Source organism: Bolinopsis microptera, chromosome 12 (assembly GCF_026151205.1).
Source record: "Bolinopsis microptera isolate Bmic1 chromosome 12, MBARI_Bmic_1.0, whole genome shotgun sequence".
Classification (NCBI taxonomy): domain Eukaryota; kingdom Metazoa; phylum Ctenophora; class Tentaculata; order Lobata; family Bolinopsidae; genus Bolinopsis; species Bolinopsis microptera.
The window spans coordinates 5,814,825-5,835,386 of NC_087083.1; the positions used below are offsets into that span (position 1 = coordinate 5,814,825).

The 20,562-nt window shown below is 39.2% G+C and overlaps 1 protein-coding gene across 2 annotated transcripts; it reads left to right on the top strand.

Annotated features, from left to right (window-relative positions):
• The first annotated feature begins 11,295 nt into the window (after positions 1 to 11,295).
• LOC134824088 (uncharacterized) lies at positions 11,296 to 19,064 on the top strand. Of its 2 annotated transcripts, XM_063835794.1 has the most exons (10): positions 11,449 to 14,671; positions 14,813 to 14,926; positions 15,378 to 15,457; positions 15,615 to 15,721; positions 16,023 to 16,254; positions 16,811 to 16,970; positions 17,267 to 17,445; positions 17,693 to 17,834; positions 17,996 to 18,781; positions 18,882 to 19,064. In XM_063835794.1, exons 1-9 carry the CDS (start codon positions 11,514 to 11,516, stop codon positions 18,150 to 18,152), a joined length of 4,329 nt encoding a protein of 1,442 aa, XP_063691864.1. In that variant the 5' UTR covers positions 11,449 to 11,513; the 3' UTR covers positions 18,153 to 18,781; positions 18,882 to 19,064. The 2 variants fall into 2 exon arrangements, with proteins under 2 accessions (XP_063691865.1, XP_063691864.1); XM_063835795.1 differs by having other exon boundaries at positions 11,296 to 14,671; positions 17,996 to 19,064.
• The last annotated feature ends 1,498 nt before the right edge of the window (positions 19,065 to 20,562 follow it).

Genomic DNA, 20,562 nt, shown 5'->3' on the forward strand with positions numbered 1-20,562 from the left:
TATAACATTGAAGTCGAGCTTTGAATGCGTCTACTGAACTGGCTTCTTTAACCGAACTTGGTACTTTGTTCCAGTAATTGGCAACACGGTTACTGAGGACCTGATTTCCTCTTTTATCTTTTAGGATCTTGGTACCGCTACGTGATATCCTGAAAAGATCTTGTCCATAGTCCACTTTACCCGTCGTTATTTTAAAGGTTTCAATAAGATCACCCCTCATACGGCGCTCCAGTAGTGTTGTTAACTGGAGGATTCTCAGTCTCTCATCGTATGGTAGGATACCAATCCCGTCGATTATTCGTGTAAATTCTCTCTGAACGTCTTCTATCTTCTTAATAGTCCTCCAGTTTCCGTGCTCTGCTGGTAGATTCCACACTTGCACAGCGTATTCGATGTGAGGTCGAACTAGAGTTCTGTAGACATTTAGCATAACAAATTTGTTACGGCAGATCAAACTTCGTTTGATCCAGCCTATAACAGACTTTGCTTTTTTCACGGACTTATCTATATGATCACTCCAGTCCAGGTTTCTGGTAGTTAGAACTCCAAGATCCTTTTCTGCCTTCACTTGGGGGAGGCGTTCCCCATTCATGAAGTACTCGTGCATTGGATTGTTACGCCCAATATGTAGTACCTTACACTTGCCATCCTTCACATTGAATCTTAGGAGCCATTCCTTCTCCCACGCATTGAGTTTCAGTATATCATCTTGTGCAACACTGTGCTTAGCTGTGCTCGTTACTAGCTTAAGATCGTCCGCAAAGAGTGATACGAAGCTCTCAATTCCATCAGGGAGATCATTTATGAAGAGCAGGAAGAGCAGGGGGCCCAGCACGGTTCCTTGAGGGACCCCAGATGTTACAGCAAACACTCTAGAAAATGATGATCCAACCCTGACGCGAAATGTTCTTCCTGTTAGAAAGTCTTCCACGACTGCAAGGGTGTTGCCAGATATTCCAAAGGATTGTAATTTTCTCAGCAATCGTTTGTGTGGTACAGAATCGAAAGCCTTCTGAAAATCGAGATACAGTATATCAGCTGACCCGTCCTTCTCTAGTATCTCACTGACAATGTCCATACATTCCAGTAGGTTCGAGACGCAGGATCTTTTTGGTAGGAAACCGTGTTGTTCATTCACAATCATGGGGGATACGTGAGCTAGAATATGGTTCCTTAAAAACCTCTCAAAGATCTTGGAAAGAACGCACGTTAGGCTAATAGGGCGATAATTGCTGGCTTGGGATTTATCCCCCTTTTTATGCAATGCAGTGACATTTGCCTGCTTCCAGATTTCGGGAATCTTTCCCTCGTTGTAGCATTTTTGGAACAGTGCTGTGACTGAATCAGCAAACTGTTTGTTTTCGGCTAGTGTTTTCAAAAGCTTGGGGTGTATATCATCAGGTCCAACGGACTTCCAGATGTTAACTTTACGAAGTTGATCTTGAACTTCACTTGTATTGAATTTCAGGTCAGGAATCGTCTCCTTTGCGCTGTCTCCGGGTAGTGGGTCAGGTATTGAGGCCTGATCCTCCTTTACAAACGTGCTCTCAAAGAAAATCCCAAGTTGGTTAGCCATATCATGTGCTGAGTGGAGTTCATCCCCACTAGCATCTCTGATTCCAGATATTGCAGCCCTAATCTTGCGCTTGGAGTTCATATAGCTGTAGAAAGCTTTTGGATTTATTTTTAGCTGGGCTGCTGCTTTATTCTCATAGCATATCATGAGCTGCTGTTGCTTCTTCTCGTAAGCACTCTGCTGATGTAGTGCATGATTCAGGTTTTTTGATGTCGGGTCGTTTTCAAAAATAGACCACAGTTTTTCTTTTAGCTTCCGTGCCTTGATTAGACATGGTTTGTCCCAGACCGATCGTGATTTTATTGCACCTGCACGATTTATCCTCAATTTGACGACTGGAACAGCTTCAGCAATGGTGTTGGCATTGGCCTGAATCAGATTCCAGTGCTCTTCAATAGTCAAGTCATGATTGGCACTCCATTGCAGCGGCCCTGCTGTATCAATGATTAGATCTTTGTTTGCTTTTGACCAATTTTTCTTCTGTTGAGTCACATACTCATCATGGTTAGCAATTGACCACTTACTGATAATTCCCACATGGTCTGATTTTCCCAGCGGTGCGGTTATTTGAACTTCCTGAAATATGGCGGGGTCTGAAGTCATAACATTGTCAAGAGTTGACGATTGCACTGTTGTTAAAACCTTCCTTCTGCGAGTTTTAACATCGTCTCCGATAACCCAACTGAGATCATGTTTTGCGAAAAAATCAAGATAGCACTGTTGAATCAGGAATTTTTGATTAATTGAATTATTCGGACATTTAACTACACCTAAATCCCACACAACATCAGGAAGATTGAAATCTCCCATCATGATTAGTTCGGTATTAGGGGCTAGATTTTCAATCGCTACGGACAGATTAGATAACATTGATTGACACTTATCGATTGTTAATGAAGGGGATCGGTATATAACAAATAATGCAATATCAATACAATCAGAATTTAGCATGACACATATGCAATCAGGTACATTTATTGTTACATTGTGAGATTGGATAGAATCATGCACATATATACAAGAACCACCACCTTTCCCCGTTAATCGATCTACTCTATACAGCCTAAAGTTCGCTAATGCTACCTCTGCATCATACACATCTGCACTGAACATTGTTTCTGTAATTCCCAAAACCTTGCAGTCGCTGGATTCGGCTACAATTTGCAGTTCACTGATTTTATTCTTCAAGTCATTTGCATTTGAATAAAAAACTTTCAGAAAATGACTAGCATTGTTTCTTAGTTTAGAGTTATAACTAGAGACAGCTAATAGGTCGCAACGTTGCCGGAGTTTTCCGATTCCGTACCACCTGTCAATAGTCCCTTGGAACCACTGTCCTTCGTCCGCTCCCGTCTTTTTTGCCGCGCCTCGTAGTTCGCCCTTCTTTCAGCCTGGGATAAGTCTGGATTTATCCAGTAGTCCTCACCATCCTTGAGAACCTTGCAGCCATTTCCGTACTTGTGCTTGCTACGGGCAAGATCTGGTGTCGCAAGCACAACAACAAGGGGTCGTGGCTTTGTTCTTTCCTTATTAGAGCCAGACCCGAGAGGGGGACCAGCTCTGTAGCAGCGTTCTATCTGGTCGGTTGTGACATCTAGAACCGTGGCAGCTATCAGCTTATCGGCTGCGATCCTGTCCTTTATCTCTGTTAGTGAGCTCTCGGGAACAGTAGTGATCACGACGTTCCTGATACGCTTCTCTTTGTCGAACACATCAGCTTCCTGTCGAGCTGTGGTCTGAGATACAATCTCAGACTGGCTTTCCTTAAGCGCAGATGCTAAACTGTTCTCGAAACATTTCTTCGTCTCGCGGCCAATGATACTTTCTGTATTCTTCACAACGTCAGCAAATGTTTTTGTCATTTTGTCTGTTTTGACTATCGTGGAGACAGTTTCAGTCATAATCTCTCTCTAGAGATGGAAATCAATAAAAAGCTTTCCCAGGTAATACAATTCTTATTGTTATTATCGAATATTATTTTACACTATTAACGCAGGATAAAGGGTAGCTTAACAAAGTTAAACTTGAAGGGATGCCATATTTCAGATCAGTGCGAGAACATTCTAGATTAGCTCATCATGAGCTATCATGGGACTTGGAGACCTAAATACTTAAATAGTATGCAGTGCTCACGACGTATTACCTTTATTAGGTCATAATCGTTCTATCACGCTTACTGCACTGCACAGTCCGGAGTGTGATGGTGCTCTACTGTTCATAGGAGAGTACTGGTACTCTACTGTTCATAGAAAGATAGAAGAGTAAGAGATTGGTACACTGCCACTATACTATTGAATAAACAAACATAAGTTTATAATTAGATAATAGCCGAGGTTGGACTCGAGCCAGACTAAGAACAAAATTCCAAAAATGTAAGGTTTTGAATAGTTGTTGCATAAAGTATAAATTAATGTAGGACGCTATAAGTTAAATGTGGAGAGTGATCTCACAATGTGGTGCAGTGCTATTTCTTTGTTTAATATGCCTGGGTTTAATTTTAAGTTGTTACTGCTCCAGTGTAACTTGTAAGCTGATTAAGTATGAATCATGAGTTTTTACTTTGCGGTTTATACTCTAAGTTGATGAACACCAAATTTATACACTGAAGGATATCAGGCTTGTCCGCCGCCGTCGAACGCCGCCGCCGCTGGTCAATTTGACCACGCCACATGCCGCCGGTACACAGCTCAAATTTACTCAAATTGTCGGAAAGAAAGCACGATAATAGACCAAACTTTCAGTTTCATTGAGTTATTGCTCAATAAATTTCGTTCTTAGTTCTACACATGCTCGATGTTGTTATTCAACTTACAGTTTGCAATTAATTCATGTTGTTTTTCTGAGACGTCTAGAATAAGCGCTGGCCGCTGACCCTTAAATATTATTGTTTTGTGATCGATACAACAAAATATCTGATTCTTATTTCATTTATAAGAATGAAACAGTGAAAAGTTACACATGTAAGCATGTGGCAAGCCAACCTTGGTATGCCGTTGACGGGCGAGGATGACGAAGGTTCGTTGTTTTTATTTTCCACAAAATAGGTTACAATATTGAGTACCATAATAAATTATATTTTCATAATACATAAGGAACTGAAACCGAGGGGTTCCGTTCAGGCCCTTCACACTTTGTTTCTGTATAGTTCTAATGTACCAGCTGCATTGTTCTTGTATGTATTGGTTTAGTACCAGCTGCATTGTTCTTGTATGTATTGGTTTAGTACCAGCTGCATTGTTCTTGTATGTATTGATTTATTACAAGCTTCATTGTTCTTGTATGTATTGGTTTAGTACAAGCTGCATTGTTCTTGTATGTATTGGTTTAGTACAAGCTGCCTTCCTAAATCGAGCCACCCTTATCATGAGTATTGCAATCTCTGTATAGAGTAAAAAGCAAAACTTCTGGTGTTAGAATATAAATAGCGATAGCAGATAGCAGATGGTTTTATTTTGGCATTGCGCACCCATGTAAGAATAAGGATAGGTTCCCACTAAGGACTAAACCTGATGGTCATTGGGCCACCAAGTACAGTTTGTACATGTATCTCCTGTAAAGCTGTAATGGTATTGTTCAGCTCTCACTTCTAAAATAACTTATGCATTAGGCCTGTACAAATCAGCTCTTCTCGGTAATATCAGTGTAATTACTGTTGGGGTTAGGGTTATGTTAGGGTTATGTTAGGGTTACGGTTATGTTAGGGTTAGGGTCGTGTTTTCAAACAGTCACTCTGCATACAGGGTGATCTAAAGGTCCGGCCACCGTTAAATTCAGTTATACTAGCGGGATTTTTAGATACCCGCACTATATAGTGACAACACTATAAAGTTTATCAGTTATTTAGAATATATATTCGCATTTATCCACACTATATTTACATTACACGTACAACGTGATATCGTTATCAGTGCAGTGTGTACAACACCAACTACACCGATCAATTGCCAATCTGCGAAACATTTTAATTATTATTATCACTTCGAGATGGCCAGGCCTACTCTCATGTCACTATAAAGTGCTTGTCACTTTATAGTGTCACTTCGAGATATACAGCCACTCATATACACCACTCATATACAGCACAATTTCAGCATGAAATTGTGCTGTATATGAGTGGTGATTTCGCTCTGAGAATCAGGGTCAGTAGCTCAATTGGTAGAGCAAGAGACGCGAAATCTCGAGGTTCTGGGATCATTCCCCAGTTGTCCCTAGTTTTTCAGAGTTAATCATCACATATAGACAGCATGAGAGTAGGCCTGGCCATCTCGAAGTGACACTATAAAGTGACAAGCACTTTATAGTGACATGTCACTATATAGTCCTGTCACTATAAAGTGCGTTTTGCACACTATATAGTGACATGTGAGACGGCTGCAAATTTACCTACAAGGATGTGACCCATGCCTCTAAATGGTAAGGTCGCGTAACATCGAACGTGCTACAGATCATCACTAGCTGATCCGTCATCTCAAATATTTTATATTATTTTATATATAGCGGGATTTTTACGAACTGGTTTCAATCCGACCTTCATTTATTTTGTACAAATCGAATTTAATTTCGTGGATGACACCCTAATTTAAAAATCTACGAACGTCACCAGATGAGGTTTTACCATATTAAGATTATTATACACTATACCTACACATAATATAATAGTGTCATCATCACATCTTGGTGAGGTACACTACATTGTGCCGATGTAAGCCACTTATCGAACTGGATCTTATTTCACTACAGTATAATTTGGACATACATAATTGCAAAATAATTCGCGATTTTTTATTATTTAATTAAATGATAATTTTTGCTTTGAAACAAAAGAACGTTTTTTTAAACCTTTATGTCCTGAACATTTTCGATGCACATTTCTTTCGGCAGTGTTTTGTTCAAATCTTAATTTCGTATAGTCAGAAAGTGAAATTAAAAGGGCCAAAAGTGTCGCAGACCTTTCACACATGCACAAGGCCTTACTGATGATTGCTCGATGAACTATATTATATATTGTAGTAGTTGGGGCATAGTGTTTATCATACATAACTTATATATAAATTAGTAAGTTATTTGTGATATAAACCATGCCTCAGACTTAAATTTTTGTCGATGCTACTGAACGGTGGTCGATGATTCTGATTTGTAGTTTTACTTAAAGGTTTAATTTTAGTTTTATTTACTTATAGGCTTAGTGGCTCAGTTGGTTAATCCGCCTTACGGCTTAGTGGCTCAGTTGGTTAATCCGCCTGGTATTGCTTGAGGTACCAGGTTCGATTCCCGACTCTGTCACTAGCCGTGAGGTGAGCGTCGTCGACGCTCAGCTAAGGATCCTGAGTGGTCTATGCAGCCCCCTGGTCCACTCAGCCAAATACTCGAGAAATCGGGTGTGAGGGTTAAATGAGGAGCTGCACATTGCAGCAAAGTCTCGGGCGAAGAAAGTATGGTACACACTACCTTAACCGTCACTGGCCTAATGTATAATCGAATCCTTCGGCTTCCTGTAATTGGCTGGTTACACACTTGTGTAACAATGTGGCTGTTGGACTGTCCGAAGTAAAATAAGTGTTGAGATAACAAAAAAAACAATAACACGAGCACCAACAGTATATCATTCTCACCGTTACAGCAGGTTACTCTGGTACAGGAAGAGATAATATAGTGTTGTTTCTAGACACTTCCCTTCTGCTTGTAACCGTGTACTTGTGCTGAGTAGCTACTTTATTTGTGCCTCATTTTGTATTTATTTCCTCCTAAGAATGAGGAGGAGGGACTGTTCGTATTTTGATATTCCTGCCAATAATCCACTGATCGCCGTGCAAAACAAAGTTATATAGACTAATCGAGTAATAACACGTTTATACTTATTTCGGAGCACAAATTTGTGCAATGTAAGTCAAATTGTGTTTGGATCAAATCTTTAGTTCGTGCATTCTTCACATCGCTTGCATTCTTTTTCCACTCTGCCAATGTTTTTGGATAAAATCTCTAATGCGTGCATTCTTCACATCGTTTGCTACAGCCTAAATTATGCTAAGACCATATTAACTATATTGTGTAAGTAGCTTAACATAATGCTCACTCTAACAAACCCAGCTGGGTAATCTCTCCCGGAAACGCTAAAGCGTGCCCTGAGCCTTCTCCTAGGATCCATCAAACATTAACACTCTGAGCAATGTTCAGGGACTCAGGTATAAACATTGCAATTTTTCCTCGCGGTATATCATATAATTTAATCGCCATTAAAACTCTAGATACTATAATGTAATACAAAACAGTGTCTTTCACCACTCCTAATGACATTAAACTAGGTGGTAATACTAGTGAACTCTTAGGTATTTTCCCTTGTTCGTTTTTATTGTTTTAAATTCGCTCAAATCACGTTGATTGTCCCTATTTTGCCAAAATGTTTTAGGGGCGAGAAGTTTGTTTGCTCAATAAGCAGTATAGGTACTGCTTATTGATTTGATATTTTATCATGTCTACTGCTATATGCCTAAGCAGTGAACATCATCAGTGTGTATAGCTTTTATGAAGGGTGACCGACAACTGAACCCAATTGAACCTAGTTCCCACGCAATTAATTAGTTTAATTCGCCAATTTAAATAATTATTGGAGTTGACTAGTTTAAGTTACTGTTATAATATTGTCTATTGTCTACTTGAGGAATTGAGGGAGAGCAGTCTTAGTGTCTTACACAAGAATTTGTGTTGCAAACTAATGGATAAACAATGATCTTATTATTACGAATTCTTGAAATACCTACAGTTCTTAACTTTAAAAACAATAGACCTTCAATAGACGGTACACTCTTGAGGATCAATCCCCTTACCGCCAGTTAGCATTCTTTTGGTGATGTTTTTTTGTTGTACATTTTATATGGAATAAGTGCAGACTGCAGAGTAAGAAATCTTTTTTTCGAAAAATCGTTCCGGACGAATTCTTTTTTAATGAGCTGCAAAAATTTTAAACTTCGGATAGGGGAAGCTGGGGTTAAATGAAACACCAGGGTCAAATGAAACACGGCTATATCTCTAGTACCATAAACTTGTCATGGCTTAAAACAGGCGGGATCGACTTCTATTGAATTACCTATTACATATACCTTTCCTAGAATATATGAGAAAAGTTGATTATAGAGTTACAATCTACTTCCTCTCCACTTCATCTTTCCCTAGAATGTTGCGCTTAACATTTGTTGCCTCTGTGCTTGAACCAATTACATTTACCGAATGTTTCTTGATTTAATCTTCAACATTAGTGATCGTATTTAAGTATTCTAGTGGTTTTTAAGCATAGGAACATACAATTAACATGCTGTATTGAAAAACTCTCACCATATACGATTTGGTCAAATGAAACAGTACCCCTTAGGGTCAAATGAAACATCTAATTAAATAAACAATTATTGAATTTTAATGAATGAAGTGTTTAGAACGTTCTTAAGAGCTTGTGTACCCAATATGAGTATATCCCAATGTATGGTATTAATGTTGCATCCAAAAGTTTGTACCCGTTTCATTTGACCCCTACTTCCCCTACAGTTCTCAACCTGTAGGGGAAGTCATTTGACACTGAGGAGGCCTGTTTCATTTGACCCTGGTAATTTGAAATGCAGTAATTCTTAGGGTCAAATGAAACATCTAATTAAATAAACAATTATTGAATTTTAATGAATGAAGTGGGTTGATAGTGTTTAGAACGTTCTTAAGAGCTTGTGTACCCAATATGAGTATATCCCAATGTATGGTATTGATGTTGCATCCAAAAGTTTGTACCCGTTTCATTTGACCCCTACTTCCCCTACCATTTGTACAATTAACATTAATATTGCTTACTCGGTAATAGCGTGTAGTTGTTTTTTAGTTTGTACTCGATTTGATATTACACGTTGTAACCAGAGTAAACAAGAAGTAACAAGATTAGACAAGTTATTATCAGGAATGAAAGGCAATTGGCATATCCTACCAAGCCTGCATTGAGTGCGATTACAAGTGTGAGACACAGTTTTCCCCTTTTCGTCATGCAAGTCTGAATATCAATTATCATATCAAAGCACAATAGTTCCCGATTAGGGGCACAATTGCGATTTGTTTGCCAGTCTGGTTATCTAACTATTCAATGATGAACCTCTCATTATTAGGGCAGTGTTTTATATCAACAGTGTAATTTTAATAATGCCCCTTGACAATACACAAGTTAAAAGATATGCAAATAACCAAGCTGGGGAGCCGTCACAAGTTTACTCTTTCTTACTGCATTTTGTTAACTATGTTATTTTGACTAATTAGATCGTGGTAGCGTCTTGCTAAATGTAATTTGCACCGTAATTATAAGGTTTCCGCAAAAGAAGATCGGAAAACTTTGTCAGATCTTCAGATCGTTGATCTCGAGCAGAATAAATTCAATTATGATATAAGCAGATCAAGGTCACCGCAATTTATTGAGGACCGGAATTTTTCTAATAACTCCGCAACTCAAAAGTTCTTAACTTTCGTCTGATGACGAAATTGTTGCGCGTATATAAACCCAAGTACATATTTGGATTTTGGAGGAGAGCTTACATATGAACAGTCACTAACTGGTAGACAGCAGTGACTGATATTTAAGCAGCATCACACTGTTTTTAATGTTTATTTTCCTGTTATTCATTCTGTTGTTTACAAACTAGGAGCCAACTCACCAACTGGGAGCCGATTGGGTCTTTGGTTCGTTCACTGATCCGTTCTGCTTTCATTTTCAATATCTTGATCTGTCGAACTTGTTTATTGAACAATCAGGAGTCATTTATAAGATTGTTAAAAAATAAGCTGTCACAATTATATTGACAAGAATATGAAATTTTATCAAACAACCGTAACTGTAACTGTAAGTGCCACACTGTGGTCCACACTGACACACTAGAAGTATTCCAGTTTGTTTTAGTTATGACTATTATAGAGTTCAACTAATATAATAGTTATGAACAACTAATATATCATAATTCTTCCACTTCTTCTGTCGATATTCCTGTCCGTCAAATTTTGCTTTTTACGGGAGGCCAGCCATTACTGTGCCTTGCGGATTTCACATCTATAGGGAGTCCAGGAACACGTCTTGTATAATAGTACTCAAAAAATACCAAAATTCCGTAGGAATAGTGGGATTCAGCTCCAGCTAGGTGTAAAACTATAATACTTAAATCTTGATGAAGTCCCAGCAGTTTTCAATGAGAATATAGCAAAATTATAGCAGTTATGGCTCGTCACTCCCTCTTTTTCGCTATTGTCACCATAAAGTGAGAGCGTTTTGAGCTAGGAACTCCGAAGTTTCTAGAAACATTTGGTTTGATAATTGAAGTGCTTTCCCAACATTTCAAGTTGGTTGTTTACAACAATACAACTAAGCCAAGGAGTGTACAATTGTACCGTTTTAGCATGCAAGCGGTTCCAATTAAGCGACACAGTAGTTCCCGATTTAGGGCACAACAGTACCTTGATTAGCATGCAAGCATATTTTATCACTGGATCATTTTTACCAGACCTCAAATTTGCAAAAAGTCAAAATAATTTCAAAGTTTTATCAAAACCACTTTTCTACACGTTTTATGCTACTATACCCTGTCAATTACTAGCCGAAAATATTTTTCGGTTTTTCAAACCCCGCATCTAGTCAAACAATTTTTAATTTTCGAGTTAAAATGTGACAAAACTATGCATTTCAAGATTTTAGAAATACATTTTTTAAAAGAAATATCCGGCAAAAATCTGGCAACACATTTTGAAACCGGAGCAGGAGCCGGAACCGGATATCAAAGCCGGATATCCAGCTGGATCCGATTCAGCCAGATATCCAGTCGGTTCCTAGTTGTGTCCTTCAGCTCCACATATAACCCAGGAGATGGTGAGTCTGGAAGAATGGCTGAGGCAAACAGTAACCAAAACAAAAAGCCAAACCGAAGAACCAATGGCACAAGAAGTGGGAAACTGGGTCGAAATCCGTTTGTTTATATCATCCACATTCGTGGACACCCAGGCAGAACGAGATGTGTTAGTTAAACGGGTAATACCGAGTATTAACCGTAAAATGGCTGATAGGTTTATCCGGATAGTACCAGTGGATCTAAGGTGGGGAGTCCTGGCGGAGGAGAGCAAAGATTGCCACACAATCCAGAAGACGTGTCTGAACCAGGTTGATAAGTGCAGGTTAACTCCACAGCAGACCCCATGGTTCCTGGGTCTGAGGACCTCGCGATATGGATGGGTTCAGAATGACATGATGCCTAGTCATGGGTTTGAGAATCCTGACCTCTTCAAATGGATTGATGAGTTTGCTAGTTCCGGTAGAACTGGAGTGAGTATAACGTCTTTAGAATGCATCCATGCTGTCCAAAATCCATCCAAAATGCTGTCCTCACCTACCGTGTTTTTCTACCAACGGAATATTGACGAAGGTCCCCTGGAGGAACAGTATATCGAGAAGAATATGAGGTGGGTGTTTGATTTCGAGTACAAAGAGGCTGACGAGGAGATACCTGAGGATTCCAAATACCAGTACAGTAAAACGGAAGAAGCTGGTAAATTTGCTAATGATCTGAAAAATCTTAACAAGTATCTTCAAGACATTCCCCATGTGAAATGGAACGAGTTTGAGGTTAGTTACGAACATGGTGGTGCTAAGTTCACCTGCAAAAGAGAGGGTGCTAAAAGTTTTGGGGTGGGTTACACTTCATCTTTAGAGGCATTTGAGGACCAGGTTGAGAAGGATTTGATTGAAGCTATTCAAGAGAACTTCAAGTCTGATTCCTCTAGCATCAATGATTTCCAGATGGAGACGGTACAACATGAAAATGCGATACAATTAAAGGCCTCGACATTTGTTGGAAGAACAGCATTAGTGGAAGACTGCACTGTCCACTGTGAAACCTCAGTTGATGATAGAAATGTTATGATCCTTCACGGAGAACCAGGTTGCGGTAAATCGGGTCTGCTTGCTGCTGTTACCCATGGAGTTACCAAGCCCAGTCGTGAAAGTGGCAACTTTGTTTTTATCCACGTGGTAGATTCCTGCCCTGGCTCTAATGTTCTAGAACAGATGCTGAGGAGGTTGCAGTGGGCCTTAAGAGACTTTCGGAGGGGCAACGGTGAAATCAACATTTCCTCGGATCCCCCTCAATCTGCGTCTGATCTGAGAGCCGAGCACCATAACTTCTTGACTGCCACCGCTGAGAAATACTCTAACAAAAGGTTCCTGATAGTTGTAGATGCTGTCAATCAGTTTCACGAAGGAATGAAGGCGTGGGACATGTGGTGGTTACCTCGCAAGGAGACAACGTCGAATGTTAGGTGCATGATCTCCACTCTTAACAAGGAAAACGGAACCTTTGATAATGCACAAGAAGCGTATCCCGATGCTGTGCTGACCCCAGTTCTGCAAATGTCTGACGATGATCTGGAAGGAATGGTTTCTGCTACTTTGGCTAGATTCAACAAAAAGTTGACAACCTATGACGACTCTCTGCTAGGAAACCAAATGGAGGTCTTGCTATCAAAGAGCGCTTCTCCACTCTACTTGATTGCCTGTTGTGAAGCGCTCCGGAAGTTTGGTATCTTCGAGCGGGTGAGTCAGTATATAAAAGATTTCCCAACCACAATCACTGAGTTGTTCAGTTTTCTCCTTGATGACTGGTCGGAAGAATATGGAAAGATGTTCGTTGAGGATGTAGCAGGATTGATTTGTTGTTCCAAGGATGGTCTACTTGAGAATGAAATCAATGACTTGCTTGCTTTCAAAGAAGAAAGGGACAGGGGGGACGAGGAATATCTTTATGATTCCTCCTTCAGTCGTATCTATGATTCCTTAGCAAGCTTCCTCGCTGCAGGAGGGGGTGGATACTTAAGGTTCTTCCACGACCAACTGAAATACACAATAAAAGACAAGTTCCTGAACGACGATTTTGCTCTTGAAACCAACCAATGGTTGTCTGATTTCTTCTTCTCCTGTACTGAATCACAACTCTGCGAGGAACCCGAGGAGGATCCGGCTGCCTACTACGAACATGTTTTACAACAGCTTGTGTACCACCAACTGAAAGCAACTCCCAAATCTGACAAACTGACAGCTCTAGATTCTACCCTAAGGAATATCTACTTTGTAAGAGAAAGGATTCTTTACAGACAGAGCCAAGATCTGATGGACGAGTATGAACTAGCTATAAAGCGGTGCTTCAAGAACCATGTTAACCTGGAGATCTCCACAGCTCTGACTCAATGGAAGAAGTTTGTACAAATGTATGCAGCTAAGATTGAGGAGTTCCCCCAATTTGCTCGGAACATGGCGGTCACACAAGCCCCTACATCGTGGGTTACTAAAGACACCAACAAGTTAGATACCCCTCCCTCTAAAGTTGGTTACCCGCTCATCTGGGAGAACATACCCGCTGGTGAGGACTCCATGGTCTGCAAATACACCTCCGTGGGAAGGACGTGTGGGATGGACGTTGCAGCAAGTACTCCCTCAGGTGATATAGTTGCCATAGCAGCCGGGGATGAAGCCTTGATTCTCGACCAAAGTTCTGGGGAGATCCAACATCGTCTGAAGACATCCTCCTACTCTATAGCGCTGAGTCCAGACTTCGAGAGAGTTTACAACGGAGGTAGTGAGGGTATCTCTGTATGGGACGTTGGTACAGGATCCAAGATAGCTGAAACTGGTGAGGACTTTAAAATGGATGATGTCGTGGTGTGGATCCAACACATTGGTTCCTTTATTGCTACAGGAACTGGACATGCAAGGAAAGCTATCCGTTGGGACGTTCATAACACTTCAGGTGGTATAGCCCTGTTCCCAGTGGACCACAGTGATATTCTAGTACCTTCCGAGAAGTGGGATGTAGGAGCCCCTTGTTACGACTACTGCTACCTGTCCTGTAGAGAATGGATCTTTGCTGCGAATAAAGGGGAGGTGAGAGGGTTCGACCTGGGAGGGGAGGAGGTGGTAAAGTTAACTGGAGCAGGGAGGTGCTGTTATGCTGTGGCATCTCATCCTACTGAACCTACTATCTTGTCGGGATCTAACGATCTCGTGATCAGAGAATGGAATGTGGACAGTCAAACTTTAGTCAGGTCATTATTATTTTCTTTATATCAATCAATGCTTTATCAGTTAATATAATCAACCAATTTTGCACCTTCATGCGATTGTAAGTCGGTCAGTAACTAAATCATTTTGTGAGCCCCATATTAAGTTATTAAAATAAATTGCAGGACTATCACCGATACCACTAGCAGTGGTTGGGCATTCGGTGGGAACTGGTCCGTGAGCTACGATCCTACAGGATGTTATGTGCTGTCCACAGAGCCAGACAGTAAAAGTCTCAGGTATGTGACCCAAAGTGTCAAGTATGTGACCCAAAGTGTCAGGTATCTGACTCAAAGTCTCAGGTATGTGACCCAAAGTCTCAGGTATGTGACCCAAAGTCTCAGGTATGTGACCCAAAGTCTCAGGTATGTGACCCAAAGTCTCAGGTATGTGACCCAAAGTCTCAGGTATGTGACCCAAAGTCTCAGGTATGTGACCCAAAGTCTCAGGTATGTGACCCAAAGTCTCAGGTATGTGACGCAAAGTCTCAGGTATGTGATTGTGACCCAAAGTCTCGGGTATGTCACCCAAAGTACACCCCAATGTTTCCATCAAATATCAATCTCTACTCTAAATATTACCCAAAGGTTCACCCTAAAATCCACCATAAAATTGACCCTGAAGTTGACCCTAGTGTCTATCCTAAAATCTATTCTAAAGTCCACTTTAATGTCTACCCTAAAATCTCAGATTGTACACCTTTGAGGGAAACTTCGTTGATGAGATGAAGGGACACGCTGACTGTATCAACAAGATTAAAATCGTTCCAGGTTTGTCATTTCGGGAGTTTGGTGATGATTGTAACTTAATAACTTAAAAGTTGAAGTTGGTTGAACATTTTTGTTGATGTTAATCTCTTTTCAATTATATGTTTAACACTGCACATCGCTGATCGCACATATTTTCAACTGTAACACTGTGCAACAGGTACCCAACAAGCGTTAACGTCAGACAGAGGAAGAGCTACCCTAATGTTCAATATACCAAATCCTGAGGATGGGGTCCCTAAGGCTGGCCAGGATATCGACGAGAAGGTTTGAGACTATTTAAGTATACACTTAGTAACCAGTTAGTAACCAATAAGTAACCACTAAGTAACCACTTAGTAACCAATAAGTAACCACTAAGTAACCACTAAGTAACCACTAAGTAACCCCTAAGTAACCACTAAGTAACCACTAAGTAACCACTAAGTAACCACTAAGTAACCACTAAGTAACCGCTAAGTTACCACTAAGTAACCACTAACTAACCACTAACTAACCACTAAGTAACCACTAAGTAACCACTAAATAACCACTAAGTAACCACTAAGTAACCACTACTTTAATACAGGTATTCTGGACTGGCTTTTGTAAAGATGGTGACTTCCTCTTCACGATCTCTAACGAAGCAATAAGAAAATGGAATGCTAAAAGTTTAGAGTTGTTGATCTCGAAGGAATTTGACGGGTTTCACCGTACAAAGGGGTTTTTAACCTGTGACGAGAAGTGGGTGTATGGTTCAGGAAGGGTGGGCGTTACAAGGTTCTCCTTTGAAGATCTTAATGTGGGCGGATATCTTGAGGGTGAGACGAAGCAATTAGAAGATAGTTAGAACATAATTACAACATAATCAGAACATTATCAGACCATAATCAGAACATAATCAGAACATAATCAGAACATAATCAGAACATAATCAGAACATAATCAGTTCATAATCAGAACATAATCAGAACATAATCAGAACATTATCAGAACATAATCAGAACATAATCAGAACAGTTCATAATCAGAGTAAATTAGAAGATAGTTAGAACATAATTACAACATAATCAGAACATTATCAGACCATAATCAGAACATAATCAGAACATAATCAGAACATAATCAGAACATAATCAGAACATAATCAGTTCATAATCAGAACATAATCAGAACATAATCAGAACATTATCAGAACATAATCAGAACATAATCAGAACAGTTCATAATCAGAGTAAAATTAGAACATAATTAGAACATAATTAATAGTCCAATATTGTTTTGTTTTTAACAATAATTGCTCGTTAGCTTTTAATTATTTCTTAGGCGCATTAATTGCAAGTCAAAGAATTGAATTTAAAAAGTTTAATTCCTCAGTATTGCCGGATCCTGACGGGTCCTTGTCTGACTTTTCTGTGACAAGAGATGAATCTAAGCTGCTGGTGACAGAGTGTAAGAATATGAAGCTTGATAGCAGTTATGCTTTTGTCTACGACATATCTGATTTTGATGCCGCTGAGGAAATCAACAAATACGAGTAAGTCTAATTACCTTATAATAATTTACATGGTTTAACCGAATATTGACGATAACTCGATAAACAGCTGACCCAGTTGATATAACTATATAGCACACCGCTATATTTGATATGTGGATTAATTTGCTGCTTTATAGAATGAGGTTAACATCATCATTGCTACTCTAAACTTCAAGCGTATCTCTCTAATGAGAACTCTAACCTCCCTCTAATATGAACTCTAACCTCTCTATTAAGAAGTCTAACCTCCCTCTAATATGAACTCTAACCTCTAATAAAGTAATAACCATCATTAGCAAGTACGGAGGGAGAATGTTTGCGTGTGACACACACTCAGACAACATGAGAGGAGTGGTGAGTGGTCACAATGGAACCCACGTGTTCACTCTGACCACATGTGAGGTGCTCTTCTCGATACCACGTGGTTGCTGGTGGGTCTGCTTCATGGAACTTTCAGACAGGCTCGCTTACTCTGGTTCGTTTAATTTTGAACTATTTATTACAGAGAAAACAAATCGATATTTTAAGGAAGCCTTATGTTTGGTTTGTTGATCGGTCGTTGATTTTATTTCTAAGATTAGTTGTTAAGCGGCCCATTACTGGTTGAAGTATTCGATAAATAACTAAATTTACCGCTTTAAAAAAAACTTAATTGATAAATTATTTAATTAAGTAAAAAGTACCATATAGATGATATTCTTTACATAACAACCTACCTGTAGCTGGAGACTCAGTCTACGTGTGCGACGTAGAATCAGGAGAGGATGTGTTAAAGCTGGAGGGGCACAAGGAGGACGTCAACGGAGGAGCACTGGTCAGGGGGGAGACTGAGATATACACTTCTTCTGCTGACGGCACTATCAAGTGAGTGGTGTCATGACGTCACGTGATAGTGTTATGACGTCACGTGATAGTATATGATGATTGATGGTGTTCTGCTTCACTTTCAAATCTGCTAATATTATAAATAAGAAGTGCATTTTTTCACTGACACGATTTATCTTTACAACACCACCACTACCCAGGTTATTCGACCTAGAAAAGGAGGAATGTATTTATACATTCTTCAACCACCGTGCACGGCAGTACACCAAGGTGGGAGCTAGTCCCTGTGGGGAGAAGGTGGCTGTGGGCAACGAAAACGGCATGTTGTACGTCCTCAAGAGTGGTAACTATCAGTAGTGACTAGTGGGAAAAGGTGGCTGTGGGTATTTATTTACTAAGCTAATACGTTCTTCAAAAAGTTAGCTGATAGAATGTCTAGAAAATCAGATCAAAGATACAGTAAGGCGATGACTTTTATGAGGAAAAGAATAAGATTTGACTTATGAAGGGCAACAATTATTGCTCTTAGAGGAGAAAGAGGAATAAAAAGTGGTAGTATAGTTGAAATATCAGATTTCGATATTAATTTAGAGCCAACAAATTGAATTGGCTACTTTTACTACTACAACAAAGGGTTCTTATGAAATTTTCTAAGATTTGTATTCAATTTTTGAATTTGTATATAGGGTCATTGTTATATGATGTCTTTATGTGTATATTGTTTGAATTTCTGTTCTTTACTAAGGTAAGTTTTTGTAAAAAGAAACTGTCGGTATGCTAGTAGTATAAATACCGTTATGATTGCATGTTTTTACTTCGCTGTCAATACACAATAATAAAGAAATAGCATTATATGCATGCCTTGTTTAAAAAATGAAAAATAGTTTTTTAGTATGTTTCTTATTGCTGATTTTAATTTGCTCTAAGCGAGTTATTGCTTAATTTTAAAATATTTCACCACCGAGTTGGTTTGCTACTATTATAAGGTAACACGACTCCTATCCGACAGCGACATCTGTCCGAAATCCCTAATTCGGCTGTCGGACAGATGTCGCTGTCGGACAGATGTCGCCCAATCTATTATAGTATTACTTACTGCCACTTGTTCATTCTTTGGAGCCTCCCGCGTTTTATGAACATCGTAAGAACTTTTTTTTTCTTTGAATAAATTGTTTTCTTTCCTTTTCGGTAGTTATAATTAGTTTTGTCCTTTTTTGTTTTTAAATTTGTCATGTTTTGTTTATAAATTCGTTTTAATCAGCAATTTTATATTCGTGTCTCAATATTTATCCACAACTAAACTAAATCAAATCAAAATCCTAATTTGAAGAAAACGTAAGTTATTTTCAAATTGTAGGTTCGAACTAGCCCGGGAAACGTAGTCTCGGAGGGCCTACTCTCTGTACGCAATGCTAAGCACCTATTAATAATAGGTCCGTCTGCCTGTCTGCGCACAAGTGCACGGCCATATCATGGCTTTCACTAACTAAAATGAAGATTGCGACGTGAGATAATTATGGGGGGAGGGGGGGGGGGGCAGACCAGGTACCAGCACACGTGACGTGTCAGGATTTTAAGAAAATGAGGAGGTTATCCAGCTTGACATGATCTTCACTTTGGGACCAAGAATAAGCCGATGAATTTAATTATTTGATTACTCGTTAATTGCGTTTTTGATCGCGATAATTAATATTTTACTATTAGTATTAGCAATATTGATATTTAACCATTAAAGTTAAACCTGTATCTTACAGCCCTCAAACACGCATGTTTCATTTTATTTCCATGTGAGTGCATTGTTCTTGCATGTATTGGTTTATAACAAGCTGCATTGTTCTTGTATGTATTGGTTTAGTACAATCTGCCTTCCTAAATCGAGCCACGCTAAACGTGAGTATTGCAATCTCTGTACTTTATAAATCGTTCGTCCAAAATTACAGCCTTAACGCGGTCTCTCTAGATCAACGACAGAGTAAAAAAGCAAAACTTCTGGTCTTAGAATTCAGAATTATGACATTGCACACCCGTGTAACTGTAACTGTAAGATTAAGGATAGGTTCCCACCAAGGACTAAACCTGATGGTCATTGGGCCACCAAATACAGTTTGTACATTGTACCTACCTCCTGTAAAGCTGTACTGGTATTGTTCAGCTCTCACTTCTAAAATAACTTATGCATTAGGGCTGTACAAACCAGCTCTTATCGGTAATATCAGTGTAACTGTTGGGGTTAGGGTTATGTTAGGGTTAGGGTCGTGTTTTCAAACAGTCATTCTGCATACAGGGTGATCTATAAAGGATCCTTTTTTATAAAGGTTCGGCCACAGTTAAATTCAGTTATACTATAGCGGGATTTTTACGAACTGGTTTCAATCCGCCCTTTATTTATTTTGTACAAATCGAATTTAATTTCGTGAATGACAACCTAATTTGAAAATCAAAATGTATGAACGTCACCAGATGAGGTTTTAACATATTAAGATTATTTATATTATACACTATACTCATAATATAGTATCATATTTTCATGAGGTACACTACATTGTACCAATGTATGAGTATTAGTATGAGTATAATATAATAAGCCACTTATCGAACTGGATCTTATTTCCCTACAGTATAACTATAATTTGGACATACATAATTGCAAAAAAATGTGCACCTTTTTATTACCTAATTAAATGATAATCTTTGCTTTGAAACAAAAGAACGTTTAAAAAATACTTTTTAAACGTGCAGACCCTTCACACACGGCCTTAAACTGATA